This window comes from Diospyros lotus, chromosome 6, assembly GCF_014633365.1.
Source record: "Diospyros lotus cultivar Yz01 chromosome 6, ASM1463336v1, whole genome shotgun sequence".
Taxonomy (NCBI): Eukaryota; Viridiplantae; Streptophyta; class Magnoliopsida; order Ericales; family Ebenaceae; genus Diospyros; species Diospyros lotus.
Window position 1 is genome coordinate 18,378,640 of NC_068343.1, and position 20,953 is coordinate 18,399,592.

Below are 20,953 nucleotides of genomic sequence, written 5' to 3' on the forward strand. Positions count from 1 at the left end.
ATCTTAAAAATTATTTTTTGTTATTATGAAAAAAGGGATGAATGTTGAGCCAACTTACTCTATTTAATTTTTAATTAAGTTTTGATGATTAAAAAAAATGATATTTTGTATCTAATTATTTTCGATTAATTTATAAAATATTTTGACATAATATATGTATTATCAAAACTTTTATCTTCCATTAAAATGCATAAAAATTTTATATAAGAATATATTTTTTCAAAATGTTACAGTGGATAGTAAACAGCAATCTAACTGTTGTGAATGGTGATCTCCCGTTATGAACAATAATCGAACCGTTGTGAATAATAATCGGACCATTATAAATAATGTTTTTCAACAAATGCCTATAAATGCCTCCAAACTTTTTTTGAAGATTATTTATTGCTCATTTTTTAAATACCCACAAGCTCTCAAACGCTCTCAAGCAAAAATTCAAACAATTCAAAACTCTCGAAATTACATTGCACATCCATCAAAGAATCGCAAGACAAGAAAGGAAAAACATTTCAAGTCTTTTACGACAAATCCAAATTTCTCCAACTAAGGTTATTGATTTAATTATTTATATTTCATTGTCTTGTATATTTGTGCTTAAGTACTTGTTTATTTGGGTCCAATTGTGGATAAATATTTGTATCCATAAAAACTTATTGTGAATTGTATTGATTTTCTAGAATTGCTAAAATCTAAGTGTATCTAGTTTTCAAGATAAGTTAGGAAGAAAACTTTGATGGTGGTTTTCCTATAATTCGCTGTAATCTAGGATTGTATTTAGTTTTCAATGTAAGCTAATGTGAAAATATTGGTGAGATTAGTGGAACTTCAAGGGTGGTTGAGACATTGAGATAGTGGAGTAAGTGTGTGTGTTGAGACATCTAACCATTAAAAATTGTCTTGTGCCTAATTTATTTATTTTTGTTATATCTTGTGGCTTGCAATTCATTAATCTCAAACTCACATATACATAGTTATAAAATCTTAATTTATTTAAAATTAAGTAATAATAATTTTAATTAAGTAAATTGTCAAAAAATTTAAACACTCAATTCACCCTCCTTCTTAAGTGATCATATTCTAAGGACCAGCAGGAATAATACTTTGAAAGTACACAGTGTTATAGATAATATCAAAGCAAACCTATTAGAGTAGAGGTTTACCCATTTGGAATAAGAGTGAAACTTTGGAGGTTTGTGTTGTATAAGACACAAGCAAACTTGATATACTAAGAGGTTACCGAGGAATGTAACTTTAATTAAGGAATAAGGAAAACGCAAAAATGAAGTACAAATTGACAATCGACATCATCTAATTCTCCTAAACTCTAGGTTATGGGAAGGTAATCAGTAGAGAACCTAAGAATATGGTCAAACATTATATTATTAAAGGGATTCATAAGTTGATTTTACCTAAATGGTTACAATTTAATCATGAATGGTGAGAATCCTAAGACCGTAGGTTTTGGAATTGTCATATGTGATTGCTTGCATTGTTACGTGCCCACATATGGAACTAACGATGAGGAGATGAACCAGATAATCGACAAATAAACAAGTTGAAAAAGAAATCTAAGTAATAATGATTAATGCGAAAAAAACTTGTAGATATTCTAAAATAATATTTTGAAGAAGATCACGAGAAATACATTAATGAGGATCGTAGGAAATAAAGTTTTGAGGAATAGACTTTTTGTCCCACTATAATATTAAAGTAGATTTATCGAGATAAGATGATTATCTTAATAAAAACAAATAACACAAAAACCTAGTTACGAGGTGAAAAAAGTTGAAGAGAAAAGAGAATAATTATGACTTTGAAATTCGTTCATCTGCTAAAAATAGAAGCATATTAGTACTTGCCCAACATACAAAGAAAAATAAAAGTAGTGTCGGTGGTAATTTTAGATCTGAAAATCTTTAGAAAAATGAAGTATGGAAGAAATAAGATGGAGAAATAATGGATTAGGAAGAAAAGAAGAAGATCAGAAGAAAGAATAAAAGAGAAATATTGAGAAGAAGAAAAATGTGACAGTGATGATTTTAAATTTAAAAATATTTATAAATTTAATTTTTAAAAGAATAAAAAGAGAAATAATGATAATAGATGATAAGAATAATACTAGTGACAATGACGATGATAAATGTGGCGATCACAGGGAAAGAGTTGAAAAAAAAGAAAGAAAAGGAGTTGACTTTTTATATATAGGGACAAATTTGTCCAAATAATGCGAAAGAGTTGAAAAGGGGAAGACAATGAGTTTTGAGTTTTTATATGTAGGGACAAATTTGTCCAAATAATTCAAAATTGTAATCCCACAAATACGAGTCAAAATTAAACCATTGTGAGTGGCGGGATTAAGTTATTCGCCAATATGGGATAAGTTAAAGACGAAACTAATTTATCCGATTTTTTGTCTCAAACCCAAACATGGTGATTCTTCTACCTTTCACTAATCCTCAAACCAAACAGCCCGTTAGGGTTAGCGCGCATCTGGCGTCTCTTTCTCTTCTTGCTCTCTCCTTTCTCTCTATCTCCCTGTCAATTTCTATTCAGGAACCACATCGCAGGCCGCCGTCGTCACTGTCGACGGCCATCGTCATCAACAACGACCTCCATAATCGGCGTTCAGGTACAAACTTCCTGCTCGGATCTAGGCAGTACACTTCTGTAATCTGTATGCTAAACATCTCTCTCGCTCTATCTTTTATCTCTCTTCAGCAACGCCGCAACGCCTCTGTGACCGCAACCTCCGGCCGCCTTCTTCATCATCATCGGCGGTCATCTCTCTGTGCTGGTACGAGGTTATTTTAGCTTTATTTTCTTAACCTATTCTATTATTTCACAGATCTTGGTCGAGCATTATTTTTTTTATTTTTTGAATTGAAGATATGTTTATTATTTTTTTATGTGTTTTTTATTTTTACTTTTAGTCTTAAAATCTGCTTGCATTCATAGGTCATTCAAAGCACAGTATTTGGTAATAATTTTCCTTCTTAGATCTGGGCCTAGCATATTTTTTTAACTTATTTTTATTTCTGCTATGGGAAGCTGCTTGGATAGTTCTCTGGTTTATTGATCACTTGTTTAATTTTTAGTTTTAATTTTTATTTTTTAACTTGTTTTTATTTCCCCGTTTTTTTTTTTCTGATTTATTGATCAATTGGAAAGCTGCTGGTGTATTTTTATTCTTTAACATTTTTATTTTTGCTATGGACAGTTCTTGGTTTTAACTTATTTTTATTGCAAAATCAGTGCTTGGAAGTTCCCAAGCCCTGGTCTGCATGCAGCCATCATTGTCAGTGTTCTCAGTTATGAATGAAGTTCATCTAATAATTTTATCAGCTTCTCTTTTGATGAAATAAAGAGAAAAGAGGAGCAGAAAAAGAGTGGAAATTTAGCTCCTGTTGTTTGGATATAATTAATCTTGTTCAATATGATTCTAAGTGTTAAATCAATTGTTAGAAGATTACTTCTCATTTTCTTGGAAGTTTTCTCTCTCAACCTTTAAATTGTTAATTAGATGTTAAAACATAAAACTAAAAAGAAGCTCATACTAGCTTGGTAGTGCTTAAATCTTTAATTACATTGAGTTAATGCTATTAAATTCTAGGCTTTTATAATCCTCATTTTTTCCTGCTAATTTTCAAACATTACATTATAATTATGTGGCATTCTATTTTGAAACTATTGTTTGCTGAATCAATCCTGTCATCCATTGTTTATGTGCTTTGCAGAAAAACAGTACATTTTGTCTAAGTGAGGATATCATATTATAATCCATGTACATAAGCATTTTTGCATGTTTCTTTTCACTATATCTTTTTGGCCTTTGAATTTTCATATGCAAGAGGATGAAATGTTGCAATTGTTTCTGAATTGGGGTTGGCTATATTTTTTTTTTTTTCAAATTTCACAATTATGTCTAGGCCTAAACAGCAAGGGGAAAGCCATGTATCTGGTGACCACCTTAGTAATGTGATAGGGCTGGAACACATGTTCATCCTTCATCCCCATCATGTAAGTCAAACCCTATAGTGTGTCAAGTAGGAAAAGCAAGTTGACTTCAATTGTGTGGAAAACTGGAAATACTTTGAAAAGGTTACAATAGATGGAGAGGACTGGCTATTTGTAACCATTGTAAGAGGCAACTAAGTGCAGAGCCTTGAAATGGGACAAAACATTTGCATGAACACTTGAATAGGTGCTTGAATGAGATTTAATCAACAACACAAGAAAATGAAAGAGCAATTCAATTGAATGCTAAAACAAACAGATAACTAATGCATGCAAAAGTATGCAATTCTAAATCTTCTCAATGTCACTTTAAATCATTATAGCTAAATGCGTAAAGTGTGCTAAAATTACAAAGTTACATATTTCCATGCATATCTATACTTTCCACACACATATAATTGCATGCATAATCATGTACCAAGTGCAAGATCTATGCAATCTTACTCCATGAAACTCAGATCAGAATGCAGAATTATACAATTAAATACATAACGTTAACTTATATGATTATATGGGCAAGGCATCCACTCCTATATATTCACTGAAAACGAGGTTTTTTGGGCTCAGTTGAACTTGGGTAAATACAGAATCAGAATAAGAAGGTCACAAAGATCTAAGTTGGTCAAAATAAGATGAGCAAGCATAATTTCTGGCAACAATTACCTTATGAAATCCCGAGTACAATCTATCTATGCACACATATCTAATAAACTGAAGATTTAATCCCACAATACAATCAAAAAGGAAAAAATATAAAAAAGAACAAAGAGAAATATACATTGAAATCAGGAAAATTCGGCAAAGGAAATACATCCATACATACTATGAAATATATTGTGAAAGGACAAAATTTATTTTCTTTTTTAGTTTTGTAAATAATTTAAACAGCGTAAAGTGCAAGTATAGATACATATATGCATACATGGAGAGAGATCACTTATAGGCAAGCAAAGACAGAGGAAGAGGAAAGAAAGAAACCTATAGTTTTTCAGACCAAGACAGACTGAAAGACCTCCAACTCATAAAAAATGAAACAAAAAAGAAGAAAAGTTAATTATGTGTGGACACTCTCAACTATGGTTTACTTTTGCTATCTCCTTTCTGCCAATTAACATTACACATTCCATTCGGTTATAGCAATGGGATGCATAACCAACATAAGAAGTTTTAAATTTCACGAATAAGTTTTTCGAACAAAAAATTGAAATTGAAGAATGAAATTGAAATTGTCAATAAAAAATTTACACAAATTTATTAAAAGGTAAAGGCAAAATGCTAATTAAGTTAGAAAATGAATGGGAATTAATGTTGTCTATAATGTTTTACTTGATGACTTCAATTAGCTCATGTGCCACTAAGGGAAGATCTCATGCTCATATATTGCCCTGCTACCATAATTGTTTGGTGGGGGAGGGGGTGATAGTAAAAGTAAACTATAGTTGAGGGGGTTCAAATATAATAACTTTTCTTTTGTTTGTTTGTTTGTTTTGTTTTTGATGAGTTGAAGGTCTTAAGGTGTGTCTTGGTTTGAAAAACTATAGCTTTCTTTCTCTCCTTGTTCTTTGTCTTTGCTTGTCTGTAGTAATCTCTCTCCATGTATGTATATATATATATATATCTGCACTTACACTTTATGTCGTTTATATGTATTACTACACTTACTGCACAATCTTAATTCCTTTCGTTAATTTTAGATTTATTGTTCTTATAAAGGCCAAAAACTCACATCTGGATATGATTAGCAGACAATAGAATTCCAATTCTCAATTATGAAAGCTTGAATCTTGTCCAGGTCAATAATTTTTGATTTTGTTATGATGAATATGTTTTTTTGCCAACTAATTGCCAAGTAAAGGGAGACATGGGTCGACTAGTGTAGCAATCCCCTTTGGGTGTGACCATAAGAGCTCTCTCCCGCTAGAGAATGTCTAGTTTGAGCCATAGCTACTACCTGTGAAGGCGAACCTGTCATCCTAGCCCCACCATGGTGCAGAGTGTGGGCTCGTACGCTTGCCCTATATGGTTGGGTCTACTTTCACATGTGGGTTCATATTTGAGGATATTATGATGCAATCTCCTGACCATCAGCAGCAAGGGGTGCCTCCCCAACCGCTGGGCTACAACCATGGTTTCTATATTATGTCATAAAACTTTTATATAATTGAAAAAATAATAAAATTTTGTCCGTTCACATATATTTCCTAGTATGTATGGCTATTTCCATTGCTAAATTTTCCTTTTGCCTTTTCAGTGGTCCTGTGGGTTTAAATGTTCTTTTTGCCAGATATGTTTGTGTACATAGCTTCTACTTGGGATTTTGTAAGGTAATTGTTGCCAGAAATTATGCTTTCTTATATCCTTTTGACTCAAACTTAAATCTTGGTGACCTTGTTCTGATTTTATAGTTCCTTAATTTCAACTGAGCCCCAAAAGCCTCATTTTTGGTGAATATATGGGAGTGTATGCCTTGGGTGTATAGTCATATAAGTTACACATTTGCTTAATTGATAATTCTACATTATGATCTGGGTTTCATGGTGTAAGATTGTGTGAATCTTTAGACTTGGTAATTGATTATGTATGCAGTTATATATAATATATATGTATATATGGAAAGTACATATAATCATGGAAATCTGTAATTTGTAATTTATTGTAGCATACTTTATGCATTTAGCTATAATGATTTAAAGTGACATTGTGAACATTTAGAATTGTGTAGCTTTTGCTTGCATTGGTTAGTTGTTTGTTTTAGCATTCAATTGATAAGTCATGGACAATAATTGACAGCTATCTAATTTTTTCCATGTAGCCACGTATCTTGGTTCCTATTTCAACCTTTTGCAACTTTTACCGTGGACTGTTGATGAGTATTCTAAATTCCTGTTGCCCTATGAGCCAGTTGTATGTTTTTTCACTCCTTTATGATTAGGTAATGAAGGGTATTTGCGAGAGAACTATTAATTCAAAGCACTGTAGTAAAACTTATTCTGATTCTCCAAATAGAAATTCTGGATCTGTTTGTTCGGAGCCGGGATCCAGTGACTGTAAGCCATCAAAAAGTTCCTTGTGGCCAGACTTACTTAAGCTGTCCAAGTCTTTGTCAATCTTTGAAACACATGGAGAGCACAAAGATGGTAGAAAGAAGGGATCCTGTACTAAAAGTAATGGGTGGACATCAGCTGTGAAAAGGTTTTTGAATAGTGGCTCAATGTGGAGACTTCAAGAGCGTGTGCTGGGCCTAACCAAGACTGGAATTTCTAGTTCCACTAGTGACATATGGCTTCTGGGAGTGTGTTACAAAATTCAGGGAGAATCCTCTAGTGATCCAGTTAATACCAATGGAGAAGCTGCATTTATTGAAGATTTCTCATCAAGAATTTTGCTGACATATCGCAAAGGTTTGTTTCATGGACCATTGTCCCATTCTTGAAGGATTGAATTCAACTGATAACTATGATGATGTGTATAAAGGCATGTTTTGTTCGCTCATTCATAGGCTTTGCTGCTATTGGAGATTCAAAGTACACTAGTGATGTAAATTGGGGTTGTATGCTTCGGAGCAGTCAGATGCTCATTGCGCAGGTATAGGGCTGTCTGTTTCCTCTCATTATTTCATGACATGTGTTTTTGTTAAGAACCAGTTACCGTTTATTTAATTTTTGGTTAAGAAAAGCAATTTGTCCAATTATCTATGGGTGTAGTAAATTTTTTTCCTTTGTTTTTTCCTCTTGAGTTTTATTTACTTGTTTATTTTTATGTTGATAAGAAGGGATGCTCTGATCTGTGCTTTCTTTTTGCCACATTCATAATGGATCTTATGACACCCAGCCCTGTATTCGTATTGCACATGACCTGATTGACTTGTTTTTCAATGACTACAACTATCTGCAGGCACTGATTGTTCATCAATTAGGGAGAGCATGGAGAAGAGCATTTCATAAGGTAATTTGAAATCTAAAATCCTTTATCTATTTTTTTTTTATCTTGAACAACAAATGTCCTAATATAAACATTTAAACCTGCTGGTTCTGGAGACACATAACCACACATTTTGATGGACTACTGGATGGTCATGCTAATGTAATTTTCTTTTCTTATATGCAGCCACTCGATAAAGAATACATTCATATATTGCACCTCTTTGGTGATTCTGAGACAGCACCTTTTTCTATCCACAATCTTCTTCGAATAGGAAAAAGTCATAAACTTGCTGCTGGATCATGGGTTGGCCCTTATGTAATGTGTCGCACATGGGAGTCCCTGTTGTGCTGGAATAAGGAGACTGAACTTGGACACCTATCATTTCCCATGGCTATTTACATCGTTTCTGGTGATGATGGAGAAAGGGGTGGAGCTCCAGTAGTTTGCATGGAAGATGCTTCGAGACATTGTTTTGAGTTTTCGAAAGGCCAGGCTAATTGGGCACCTATTCTTTTGTTGGTGCCTTTGGTTCTTGGTCTTGACAAAATCAACACCAGGTACTCGGAAATTCTGAGAGATTGTACTTTCCTTTTGATGCTTGTCCAGTCAATATCCATGTGTGGGCCTTAACATGTTTCTATTAGTTTACTTTTCTCAGATCTCATCTTTTTGTCTTATTTTTCATGTTTTGAATTTTTTCTGCTTTGTGGTTCTTTTAGTACAGCATCCTTATTTAGTTCATTTGTTTTTAACATGGCTAAATCTATAAAAGCTTAGCTATCAAGAGGTTTTTGTGCAGCTTGGATGGTGAACGAATTTTTGTGTATCTTTCTTTTGAGATGTTTGTATGATTATATTATACATGGCGCAATCCTCTGAGGCTGTGGCTGTTGCTGTTAATAAAGTCCACTCCATGTGAACTGAAATGTGGGGGTGGATATCCAGTTGCTCTTAACCACATATTACCTTTTTTTAAAACCACCTTTCACCCTTCTTCTGAGTCTGGTCAAAGCTTTCTTGTTCTTTAATGTTTGACTCACGCTTTTAATCCAATTTTCAGTTTTTGGTTTACAATCTGGCTATGTCAAGATCAATATTCAATGTTAGTACACAAAGTAGGTTCAAATTTATGAAAAAGGAGTGACATTGCAAGTTGTTATCAAAGGTATTAGTTTCCACATACTAATTAGCCTAATAAGGAACTTGAAAGAAAAGAAATAAATTAGAGCAAGAGAAGTGAAATAAATGAGTGTTTGAAAGGTGTCTCTCATGCTCAAGAGGATATGGCTGGAAGTGAGGAAGTTAGCTTGGGCTAGTGGTGATGTGCCCTTCCGTAGACAGCACTAGGATTGATCCCTTGGTCTTGGCCTCTAATTTATCAAAACAGAATATACTGCTGTCACTTCTGCTATAAATATGGCTAATTTGATATATTCAACTTCAAGATCTAGGATTGAACCAATGGTTGAAAACTGTGTTGCTCCCTAGCTTAATGGAGTTGGGTTGTCAATTTCTAATTTTGAGGGATGCCTGGAATGGATTTCTTGGACAATAATCTAAAACTCTTAAAGTAGGTATGGTCTGAGGAAAGACTTAAGTTAAGGTCTAAGGAAAGACCCATCATGTTCCATTTTATGACTTCTATAGCATTGCTATTGATAAGAATACTTTGTACCAAGATGGAGTCTGGGAGGCATGAGAGAACCTGCAATTTTTATATCTCACGGGCAAGTTTCTTTGGATCTCAATCTTGATAAGTATTGGAGAATAATAGTGATGTGGAAATAATGGTAACTTGTGGCGCATTGGAAATGGTATCCACTTTTTATAATTCAGGATATGTAAGGGTGTCTTATTTAAGTGGGATAATTTCAGGATTTCACTTTCATCTGTTGTTGGGTAATTGTGAGAGTTTCTATGTTCCTAAGTTTGACTATCTTACAGTGGATGGCAGCTTGGATGAGATTTTGAATGATTGGGAAGTGGGGAAATTGGTGAATCTCTTTGGTTTGCTTTGTTTTATTCCTCGAATAGGTCATGGAGATTAACTTTTGTGGAAGGGATGATGTTTCAATGTGAAGAGCTACCTTTTATTATACTTGGGAGTAGTCAATCTCATTCTTCCCTATGAAGGCGTGTGGATGTTTCATGCTCTTATTGAAGTGGCATATTTTGTGTGGACTGTGGGTACATTATAAGTTCAGACAGTCAAATCACTTAAATTTGGACTGCGAGTTCATGATAAGTTCAGACATTCAATAATTTAATTTAGATGTTACATATGTCAATTGGTGTTTTATGTGTAAACAGGATAGGAATTTGTTAATTACCATTTGATTCAATTGTCTGGTAACAAGACAATCAATCTCATTCTTCCCTGGGAAGGCGTGTGGATATTTCATGCTCTTATTGAAGTGGCATATTTTGTGTGGACTGTGGGTACATTATAAGTTCAGACAGTCAATCACTTAAGTTTGGACTGCGAGTTCATGATAAGTTCAGACATTCAATAATTTAATTAAGATGTTACATATGTCAATTGGTGTTTTATGTGTAAACAGGATAGGAATTTGTTAATTACCATTTGATTCAATTGTCTGGTAACAAGAGATCTCTCAACCCGTGATGCTTGATAGCTTTGATGCCAGTGGGAGATAAGAGGTTTCCTTCTCAAGTGTTGAAGTGTGGATGTTCATTGAAGATGAAGAAGAAAGGTTTTTGGGGGGGGGGGGGGGGGGTGGGGGGGTGGGAGAGGTGTTTTATGTGTCATCATGTAATACTTGTGGAGGAAACAAGTGCCATGTCCCTAGGAGGATTAGAAGGGTAATATTGAGATAGAGATATAATAAAGGGGTAGTATTGTAATAGGCTTATATTAGTTTGTTAAGAGATATTTGGTTGTTTGTTAGGAGTACATGGGTGCTGTTAGAAATTAGTTAAGGGGCTACCTATGCGGCCCTATGCCTATAAAAAGGCCATTGTAAGAGGAGATGAGGATGCTTGAATTGATTAATGAAAATCTGATTCCCTCTCTACAATTCTCCCTCTCATTTTCTCTCTACTTCTCTCCCTCATTTCTCTCTACATCCTTCCCCCATTTCTGTCCAAATATCCCTCTAAACTTTTTGTTCTTAATCCTAAGCATCTCGGATCCCTTCGAATGCCAATTTCAATCCGTTTTGAACCCTAGGATCATGACAACAAGCTTACCCACAATTACAAATACCGGAATGACAATGAAATGTTAAATATGTTTTAATTGCATAATTTTAATTTTGGTTTGAAGAGGATATTGTGGCCCTTTTTTCTTTTGTAAATTTTGTAACACATGTATTCCATGTTTACCTTATTTCTTGTGTATAGTCTCTTGTTCAAACATTTGCCTCTAGGAATCCTTTTACAAATGAGAAACCATGTTGCCCTTCCATTAGAGTATTTGAGAGGCAACAGTCTTCGTTGCAAATGCCATCTTGACCAGATGAACCCTGCATTGGAAAGAGGGTAAGCTGGTTCTATTTAGTGAATCATTGAAATTTAACCTCGGTATGCTTCAGATCTGTCTTTTATTCGGGAACTTTTTCTAATGTTATCAGGGTTCTTTAATTTTATTTTATGTTGGCCGATGGGGATACTTCATTAATTTTGCTGAATTCAAGTTTATTACTAATCCAATCACGTCTGGTGCACGTCAAATGCATGAGCATGGGCAAGTAGTGTTGTATCTTTGTTCTGATCCAAACTGCTTTGAAATATCTTGAAGATTAACTGAACAGATAGAATAAAACTTAAGACAGATATTTCTTGTTTTTGTGTTGGTTCTCTGCCCATTTTTACTAGTTTCCACTCTTCTGTCTTCATTCTTTCCTTGTACATATCTTTATTGATCTCGTTTTTGTTTCCAAATAACCTAGTGATGGAGATGAAGAGTGTTAATTATGTTTTTGGACTTTTAACTTCAAACTGCTATGTTTTTTTTTTGGTAGGGTTATGTGAGTGCTATAAATAACTCACTGCATAAGATTTTATTCAGTGTGGTAGGGTTTTTCTATTGAATTGTGGGTACATATGTCTTACATGCTGAGGTGGCATGCTAGATAACTTCCATGTCTACTGCTTAGAGCTTCATAACATTTAGCTACAAGGTTTGTTCTCCGCGTGAATTTCCAAATATGGTGCAAATTTTTATAATCTTGAAAAGAAGAGTCTACATGGAGTCCCTTTGAGATAGCAACTTGGCAAAAATCACTCATGCCCTATAAATTTATTGCTACCTATGAGGGGATGAGCTTGGGAGCCTATCATATGGCTAAGTCTTAGAAGGAGCAGGTTCATGTGACACACTTTTACCTTGATAAGACTGAGAAAATGATGGAACAAGAAGTGAGAACAAACGGAGTATCTTGTTGTCAACATAGTGATAATCAAGTGTCTTCTTGAACAGGTCAAAACCTTCATGAAGATGCACAAAGTGTTGGTGTGAAATTATGAAGGCCAGTTCTAGGTTGTGGGCAAGGTAAGGAATGTTTCCTACAAACTCAACCTACCTCTTAGCCTAAGATTCACTTGATCTTCCATGCAAGCTTGTTAAAACCTCACAACAAAAACCTAGGGTAGAGCGATTCAAAAAGGGCGCCTGTAATTGTGACCATGTCATTTGATGAGGCTATTAAGGAGGGGTATTGGTTGTTTGAGTTGTGGAAAGGATAGGGGTGCCACCTAACCCGTACTTGATAAAATTGAAGGGGTCGCCAAAAAAACATGTCTAGATGGGAAGCAAAAGAAGGAACTTTGGCGATTCAAAGACCACCTATGATGCTACAAGGACAAGGGAATGAGGAGGATGCCACTGGGTTGGTAAGGGGGGGGGGGGAGGGTGTTACACTGACGAAAAACAAATTAACTCTCTGGGCTAGGGAATAGAATGATAAGAGGTTAAAAAGAAGATTTTGAAATACTTCAGCCCCCAGATAAAAATTTGGGCTTCATAGAAAGTCTTAAATATATTCTAGATAATTCTAGACTTTTAACAGTAAAGAGTTCCATGTAACCATCCTAGATATTTGTAAGTGAGGCTGTGAGAACATTTTAGAGGATAGATCATAACTATTGATTAGATTTGATTTCTCCCTTAAGTTAAGGAGGTGGAATGCCCATAAATAAGCCATGCCTGATTGGTTAAAGCAAGGTAGAAAAGTTGTAAGCTCTCTCATATGGTGCAATACAAGTCCTCTCTCTCTCTCTCTCTCTCTCTCTCGTCATTTTTCTGTCACTGGGTGGTAAAGCTAATGTAGTATTCAGTAAGGGGCTAAAAAGGGATTGAGTGTTGGCATGGATGCTTGGAAGGTTGAAGGCTTTGACATTAAGTCCGTGGTTGCTTTTTTCTTTCCTATGTTGCCTGTCTTCATCCACTTGTCACACCTGTCCAACAATCCTTGGTTTTGATTTGCTTATTGCATCTTTCTTGTGCACTTCTTGGTATGCAATAAGCTTTTGTAATTTTTGAAATGGGGGTTTGGTTAAGTTTCAATATGAAGACTTTACTTGGATTTTTTTACCTAATAATTGGGTTGATGTATGTTCGAGTGTGGGCTGAGTCTTTTGATTGGTCACTTTGAGATCCAAGAAAAAACTGTTATCATAGCATGTACAAATCCTCCCTTGCACACTCAATTAATAGAAAGTGGTTGTTGGAATTCTTTGCTGTAAAGTTTGTTGGATAATCAATCTTATCCCACAATCTATGAGATTGCACGATCTCTGACAAGGTGATTTATCTGTGACCGAGTATTACAGCAAACTCCTTCAAAACTAGCAGCAACTGGATGCTTTTTTGAAAAATATTCCTAGGAAACCATCACTGATCTCAAACTTCACACGAAGATTATAGAGAATAAGAGGGTCTACAAATATTGCTTGGGCCTGAATTCAAGTCTTGACCTGAATTCAAGTCTTGATGCAGTAAGAGGAAGGATATTTAGCACGAAACCATTGCCAAGCTTACGAGAAGCTTTCTTTGAGGTTCGAAGGGAAGAGAGTAGACACCAATTGATGCTGGGGATAGAAAAATTAACTGTTGGTGGTGAATCATCAGCCTTGGCTGTCTGAAACCAACAACAGCCACAAAAAGGGGAAGGCCATGGTGTGAACATTGCTGCCCCCTCGTCATACAAAAGAAATTTACTGGCAACTCCATGGAAAACCTGCTTATTGGAAGCCAAAGATAGTAGCACAAAAGGAAAGTCGAGGCAACATGGTTGGCAGTTTAGAGCAACTTGCAAACTTTAGCAAAGAGGAACTTGATGGACTGAGAAGGCTGCTACAAGCACAACAAAACCTACTAGTTGTTGGATCAGGTTCCATAGCTCAAAAAGGTAATTTTCTTAAGGCTTTAATTGTGAAACAAGAGCACTATAAGCCCTGGATTGTCGACCCAGGTGCTTCTGATCTCATGACAGGAGATAGGCAAGTTTTCAACACATTCTCTTTGTAATGAAGCTCTTATGGTTAGAATTATAGATGGTTCTTTGGCAAAAGTTGAAGGGATCGGTTCGGTTGTGGTATCTAGGGACATAACACTCAAATTTGTATTATATGTTCCTAATCTAGATTGCAACTTGCTCTCCATAAATAAAATCACCCAAGAACTTAACTGTATAGCTAATTTTTCTCCTCATGTCTGTGAATTTCAGGATTTGACTTTGGAGAGACTGATTAGCAATGCTAGGAGTTATGTTGGGCTCTATCATCTTAAGATTCAACCAGATTCTGTGAGGCAATCTCATCTAGGAGTGAGTGAACCTATTTCTTGTCAAACTAATTCTTGTGTGTCTGTTAGTGAGTTGAAAAATGAGAGAGAGAGGTTGGTCATGATGTGATATTACAGGTTAGGCCACTCAAGTTTTCTGTACTTATCCAAACTTTTCCCACGTTTATTTAGAAATAAAAGTGCTATTTCTTTTCAATGTGAAATTTGTCAATTTGCAAAACACTCGCAGTTCATACGCAATTCAGCCATACAAATCATCAAAACCTTTTTTTATGATCCACATTGATGTTTGAGGCCCTTCTCAAGTTCCAAATATCATAGGAGCTCAATGGTTCATCTCTTTCATGCATGATCTACACAATTCATGGATTTTTCCCACGAAAAATAAATCAGAAGTTCCTCAAACATTTAAAAATTTCAAAACAATGATCAAAAATCAATATCAAACTTCCATTTAAATACTTAGAACTGACAATGGAAGAGAGTTTTTTAATTATAGTCTTCGCTCATACCTATCAACTGAGGGAATCATATACCAAAGTTCCTGTGTAGATACCTCTCAACAAAATAGGATAGCTGAGAGAAAGAATAGGCACCTTCTGGACATTGTTAGGTCTCTGTTGTTTTCATCTAATGTTCCAAAACGTTTTTGGGGTAAGGCTGTTCTTATAGCAGCATACTTAATCAATCAGCTTCCATCCAAGGTTATAGATTTCTCCACTCCACATCAAGTATTCTTACAACACTTCCCTCAAAGTCGACTGATTTCCTCTCTTCCTCCAAAGATATTTGGGTGTACTGTGTTTGTTCATATCCATCAACAACATCGAACCAAGCTTGACTCTCGATCCTCTAAATGTATCTTTGTAGGGTACTTTTCCAACCAAAAGGGTTACAAATGCTTCTGTCCTAACAACCAAAGGTTTTATCACACCATGGATGTCACATTATTTGAAACAAAACCCTATTACCCCAAAACTGACATTCAGGGGGAGAGTTCCAGTTAGAGTCAATAAGAATATCAATTTTTCTTGGATATCATAGATTGCACACCACTTAAAATTGCACATTCTCCAAGTGTCCAAATTGAACCTAGACCAAAACCAACTGATTCTTTCAGTCCCGAGTTTAGTGTCTATCATAGAAAGGAAAATCGAAGGAATCAGAGACTAGCAGATTCACCATTATTGTCGACATTTGAGCCTGAGGTAAAAATCCCTACATCTAACTTTCAGACTGTAGAAGAAAATTCTGCAAGTACTAGTTTAAGTGATCATGATAATTCCCATGAGAACCTACCCATTGCACTCAGGAAAGGGGTGAGAGAATGCAGAAGCAAGCCATTGTACCCTATTACCAACTATGTGAGTTATGAGGGTCTATCTTCATCTTACCAAGCATTCACCAGCAAAATCAATTCTATCTCCATTCCTTCAATCTAAGATGCCATGGCTATCCCAGAATGGAAGAAGGCAATTAATGAGGAAGTTAATGCTCTGGTGAAGAATGGTCTTGGGAAATTATTGATTTGTCTCACGGAAAGAACTTGATTGGGTGCAAGTGGATCTTCACAGTAAAAACAAAGGCATATGGTAGTATTGAGAGATACAAGACTCGATTGGTAGCTAAGAGGCTTACTCAAACCTATGACATAGATTATGAGGAGACCTTTGCTCCAGTTGCAAAACTCAACACTATTCGGATACTCCTATCTCTTGCAGCAAATCTGAATTGGCCCCTCCATCAACTAGATGTCAAGAATGCGTTCTTGAACGGGAATCTAGAAGAGGAGGTCTATATGGACATTCCCTAGGGACTACAAATCTCATCAAACATCAACAAAGTGTATCGACTAAAGAAGTCACTTTATGGTCTAAAACAATCACTCCGAGTTTGGTTTGAGAGATTTACTAGTGTTATGAAGAGTAATGGGTATATACAGGGACAGTTTGATCGTACAATGTTTGTAAAACATTCTTTAGATGGATTGATTTCTGTGTTAATTGTCTATATTGATGATATAGTTTTAACAAGGGATTATGCTGAGGAGTTTCCAAGAGTCAGAATTTCTAGCTAGAGAGTTTGAGATCAAGGATCTAGGGAGACTCACATACTTCTTGGAATGGAAGTGGCTAGGTCTAAGCAGGGCATTTCAATTTCTCAAGGAAAGTATGTACTGGATTTTCTTAAAGAAACATGTATGCTTGGGTGTAAACCTGCAGAGACACTTATGGACTACACTACCAAACTTGGTTCAAATAAAGACAGTGCTCCTGTAGAAAAGTGAAGATATCAAAGACTTGTAGAGAAGTTGATTTATCTCTTGCATATTAGGCCTGACATAGCATTCTCAGCAAGTGTTGTTACCCAGTTCATGAACAACCCTAATGAAGAACACGACAGTGGTGTACAGAATCTTGAGATACTTGAAGATGTCTCCAGGAAAGTGACTGTTATTCAGAAAAAACTCAAGTAGGAAAGTGGAATTGTATTCTGATGCAAATTGGGCAGGCTCAATCTCAGATAGACGATCCACTTCTGGATATTGTACCTATGTTTGGGGAAATCTGACAACATGGAGAAGTAAAAAGCAAGCTGTGGTAGTTAGGAGTAGTGCAGAAGCAGAATTTCGAGCTATGGCTCACGGTATTTGTGAAGGAATTTGGGTGAAAAGAGTATTAGCTGATTCGAAAATACCTTCTGAGGGATCAATCCAACTACTGTGTGATAGTCAATCTACCATAAGTATTGCCAAAAATCTAGTTCATCACGATCGAACAAAGCATGTGGAAATAGATTGGCATTTTATCAGAAAAAAAATAGAAGGGATGTAATCAAGCCTGTTTAGATTCCTTCTAATTTATAGACTGTCGATATCTTAACTAAAGTACTTTCAAGGGCACATTTTGAAGACATGAGTTGCAAGTTGCGTATAATAAATATTTATAACTCAACTTGAGGGGGAGTGTTGGAATTCTTTCCTGTAAAGTTTGTTAGATAATCAATCCCACAATCTATGGGATTGATTATTAATTATCCCACAATCTATGAGATTGATTATAATCAATCTTAATTGTTGAGATTGATTAATTGATGTAAATTAGTAATTGGTATAATTATGATTCTTTTTTTTTTTTCTTAATTATAGGGATTTGATTGATTTCTTATTTCTATATATATTGTAATCAAGTGAAAGAGAAATATACCAAGTTTTCTCACAATTATTCAGTGGTGTTGTGTGCTCATTTTAAACTTGGATGCACATATTTGTTTGCAATTATATACAGATCATTGTCTGCTCAACGTGTGTGACTATTTCATACATCTTAATGTTCGACATTGAGTAACTTATTGCTACATAAAACTTCCATAAGCATGTTAGAAGGACCTAATAAACGTTTGGAAGCACTTTTTGCCTCACTCATGACTAGATACTGTTAATAATCTTTTCACTAGGGTTTGTGCTTGATATTTTAGGATTGTATTTTGTGAAGTTATTATGCATGTTGTCCTGGGATTTCTGATGTTTTTACGGAAACCTCTCTTTTACACCGGTACATTTTACCTCCAGTTATATTCAAATTTATTGATAGGTTGTATGTTTTTCTTTTTTGGTTTGGTTTATGATGTGTTCTATATAAAATAGGATAAATTTTTCCCTCTAAATTTATCAGGTACATTCCTCTGTTAAGTGCAACATTTACCTTTCCCCAGAGTCTTGGAATCCTTGGTGGTAGATCTGGTGCTTCAACTTACATTGTTGGCGTGCAGGATGATGAGGCCTTCTACCTCGATCCACATGAAGTTCAGCCGGTACAATAGAATCCTCCTTGTCTTTTCACATTCCTTCACCAATGATATGAGGCTTCTAAGATCAGTCAAGGATTGGAATTTTATGAATATGGAGATCTAAGGTTTACAACACCCCCCCCCCCCCCCCCCCCCCCCCCCCTCTCTCTCTCTCTCTCACCCCCCCAAAAAACAACTAACACCCAAAGTAAATCCCAGTTTTGAAAGACGGAAACATATAACACCAAAAAATTGAGATCCTGTCACTTTAAAATTTGTCAAAGAAGCCAATTATTGGATTTGAACAGATGGATCCTGCCAAAATATCTCCGTATATCTCCGTCATAGTGTACTAATCCAGTGACAACCACAAGCCCGCTTATTTTTGTAACCAGGGCATGAGGCTCCCTGCTTTGCGAGGTTGTATTAGTATGTAGCCTTCCATGTTTTTTTTTGGCATTTTTTTTTTGGGCAAAGGGAGTGTTTCCAGATGAAACAAATCAGACTATTAGCAAGGACATTTAACATATCATGCCTCAGTCCTAATAGGTGGGGTTGGCTACGTAATTCGAGCTTGTCTATCAATTTGTTATAATTCGTGAGGTTTGATCTGATTAGTTTTATGTTAGCCACCAGCTACCTAACACAACCTTTATCTGGATTTGGAATTGGCTCCACAGGCGGAGTTTCAATATCAACAAAGACTCCTTTGCTTCTTTTTTGGGGGGGTGGGGGGGTGTTGGATTGTGTGCCCCATTCTCCCCTGCCTATGTTTGAAAATGTGCAAGGTATCATAAAAACATGATAATATGCCAACCAAATGTTGGATCCCCCTCGGTCAAAATTTTCATCAAAACATGTGTTCTTTGTAGTTAATTTAAATCCTTGGAATTATTTTCAAGGTTTGGCATTGTTCTTTGTTTTGGTTCTAATTGAAATTGTTGTTGACTTGCTGAGCCAAAAAAAAAAAAAATAATGTTCGTTATTTGCTTGCCCACATCATCATCAGGTAGTTGATATCAGGGAGGATAATCTAGAAGGTGATACTTCATCTTACCACTGCAAGTAAGTTGTGATGCAATGAAGCAAGAGTGCAGTTGCCTTATTATCATCCTCATTTTGTTGATTCTTCTTTTGTTTATGTCGTTTTATGCTTTCCCCTCGTCTCTTTTATTTTTTGTGACTTTTTTTTTCCCTGGCATAATGGTGTTCCAGTGTTGTGCGACACATCCCCCTTGACTCCATCGATCCGTCCCTGGCAATTGGGTTTTATTGCCGAGACAAAGGTATGTTGGCTGTCTCCCGGTTTAAATTCCAAGCGTTCATTATTATGGCTGCAAACTGAATCTCTCATTAACCAAAACCAGTAACATCTTGGGTTGACAGACACTTTTGATGATTTCTGTGACCGGGCCACCAAGCTAGCTGATGAATCAAAGGGTGCTCCATTATTTACCGTTACTCGCACTCGGACTGCACCGAAACCCGTTCACCATGAGATTCAGAGTGAAAGTGATGGGATTCAACTGGACGAGTCCTTTGACGATGAGCCTGGAAAAAGTGCAGAGAGCTGTTCGCAGGAAGATGACTGGCAAATCCTTTGACCATTTATGTGTAGTGGCTTTGAAGGCAGTCTTCCAGCTTAATTATTTATGCATGCCAACCTCGTCGAGTATCTAAACTGTACAGACAAATATCAATTTAAGTTTGCATTTATGTTTATTACCCGATGATGATCAGCATTGTTAGGTTAGTCCGTGTAGAATAAGTTAGTTGGGAGTTTAATCTCGATTTGTTCATAAAATTGTAAGTTAATTTGACTCGTGGTTTCAAGTTCTATACAATTGTCTTTCTTGAGTGCAGCAGATGATCTAAAGCAGCTAGCTGTCTACTTTGTGAGTTCTGTGGCGCACGCGCACACATCATTATACACTTTTGGGGTAATTCACTACTGAAGTTAGCCTTCTCCCTTCCCCACCCTTGCTCTGTTTTTGGGCCTTAAATTAGCATCAGTATGGATTGCTTTCTTGAAACATTGACACAATATATCCTGTAATTTGTCACAAAGTACAATTATTTAAATTCTTTGCACACAAATTGTTTTTTTTTATAGATTTATTTTTTGTAAATATAATTGGGTACGTGTTTTTTTTAGTCATTTTACAATTTTTAAGAGCCTATAAGTTTTTGTTTGATAATTTAAAGAGTATTTTTTGTAAGTACACCATTGATAATTTAAAGAATATTTTATTCAAACATTTTATTAGTTTACAAGTATTATAACATAAAAAGTTGAGAGCTTGAAAGCTCTTTTAAGAAACGCTTAGAATGAATGTATGAATATAATTATACATAATACATATTAGGAACTATTTAAAAGTAAAGATGTAAAAATTGGAGTGAGCATTGAACTAAAAAAAAAAACACTTAGAGAATTAAGAGTTAATGGTTAGAGCATGG

At 35.5% G+C, this 20,953-nt stretch overlaps 1 protein-coding gene across 8 annotated transcripts; it reads left to right on the plus strand.

Moving 5' to 3' along the window:
• The first annotated feature begins 2,412 nt into the window (after nt 1-2,412).
• Nucleotides 2,413-20,355, plus strand: LOC127803600 (cysteine protease ATG4-like). 8 transcript variants are annotated; one of them, XM_052339967.1, is made up of 12 exons: nt 2,413-2,629; nt 2,719-2,794; nt 6,266-6,338; nt 6,827-6,918; nt 7,021-7,415; nt 7,514-7,599; nt 7,909-7,959; nt 8,122-8,495; nt 18,379-18,517; nt 19,503-19,558; nt 19,709-19,779; nt 19,880-20,355. In XM_052339967.1, exons 1-12 carry the CDS (start codon nt 2,428-2,430, stop codon nt 20,095-20,097), a joined length of 1,833 nt encoding a protein of 610 aa, XP_052195927.1. In that variant the 5' UTR covers nt 2,413-2,427; the 3' UTR covers nt 20,098-20,355. The 8 variants fall into 8 exon arrangements, with proteins under 8 accessions (XP_052195927.1, XP_052195929.1, XP_052195928.1 ...); XM_052339969.1 differs by having other exon boundaries at nt 19,861-20,022; XM_052339968.1 differs by lacking the exon at nt 6,827-6,918 and having other exon boundaries at nt 6,947-7,415.
• The last annotated feature ends 598 nt before the right edge of the window (nt 20,356-20,953 follow it).

What these genes read in the sequence shown, in the direction of transcription:
- LOC127803600 (XM_052339967.1), top strand. Translation starts at nt 2,428, where the DNA reads ATGGTGATTCTTCTACCTTTCACTAATCCTCAAACCAAACAGCCCGTT. An exon ending in TCTACTTGGGATTTTGTAAG is followed by an intron (nt 6,339 to 6,826) that starts GTAATTGTTGCC and finishes TTTTCCATGTAG; the next exon opens with CCACGTATCTTGGTTCCTAT. An exon ending in CTTGACAAAATCAACACCAG is followed by an intron (nt 8,496 to 18,378) that starts GTACTCGGAAAT and finishes TAAATTTATCAG; the next exon opens with GTACATTCCTCTGTTAAGTG.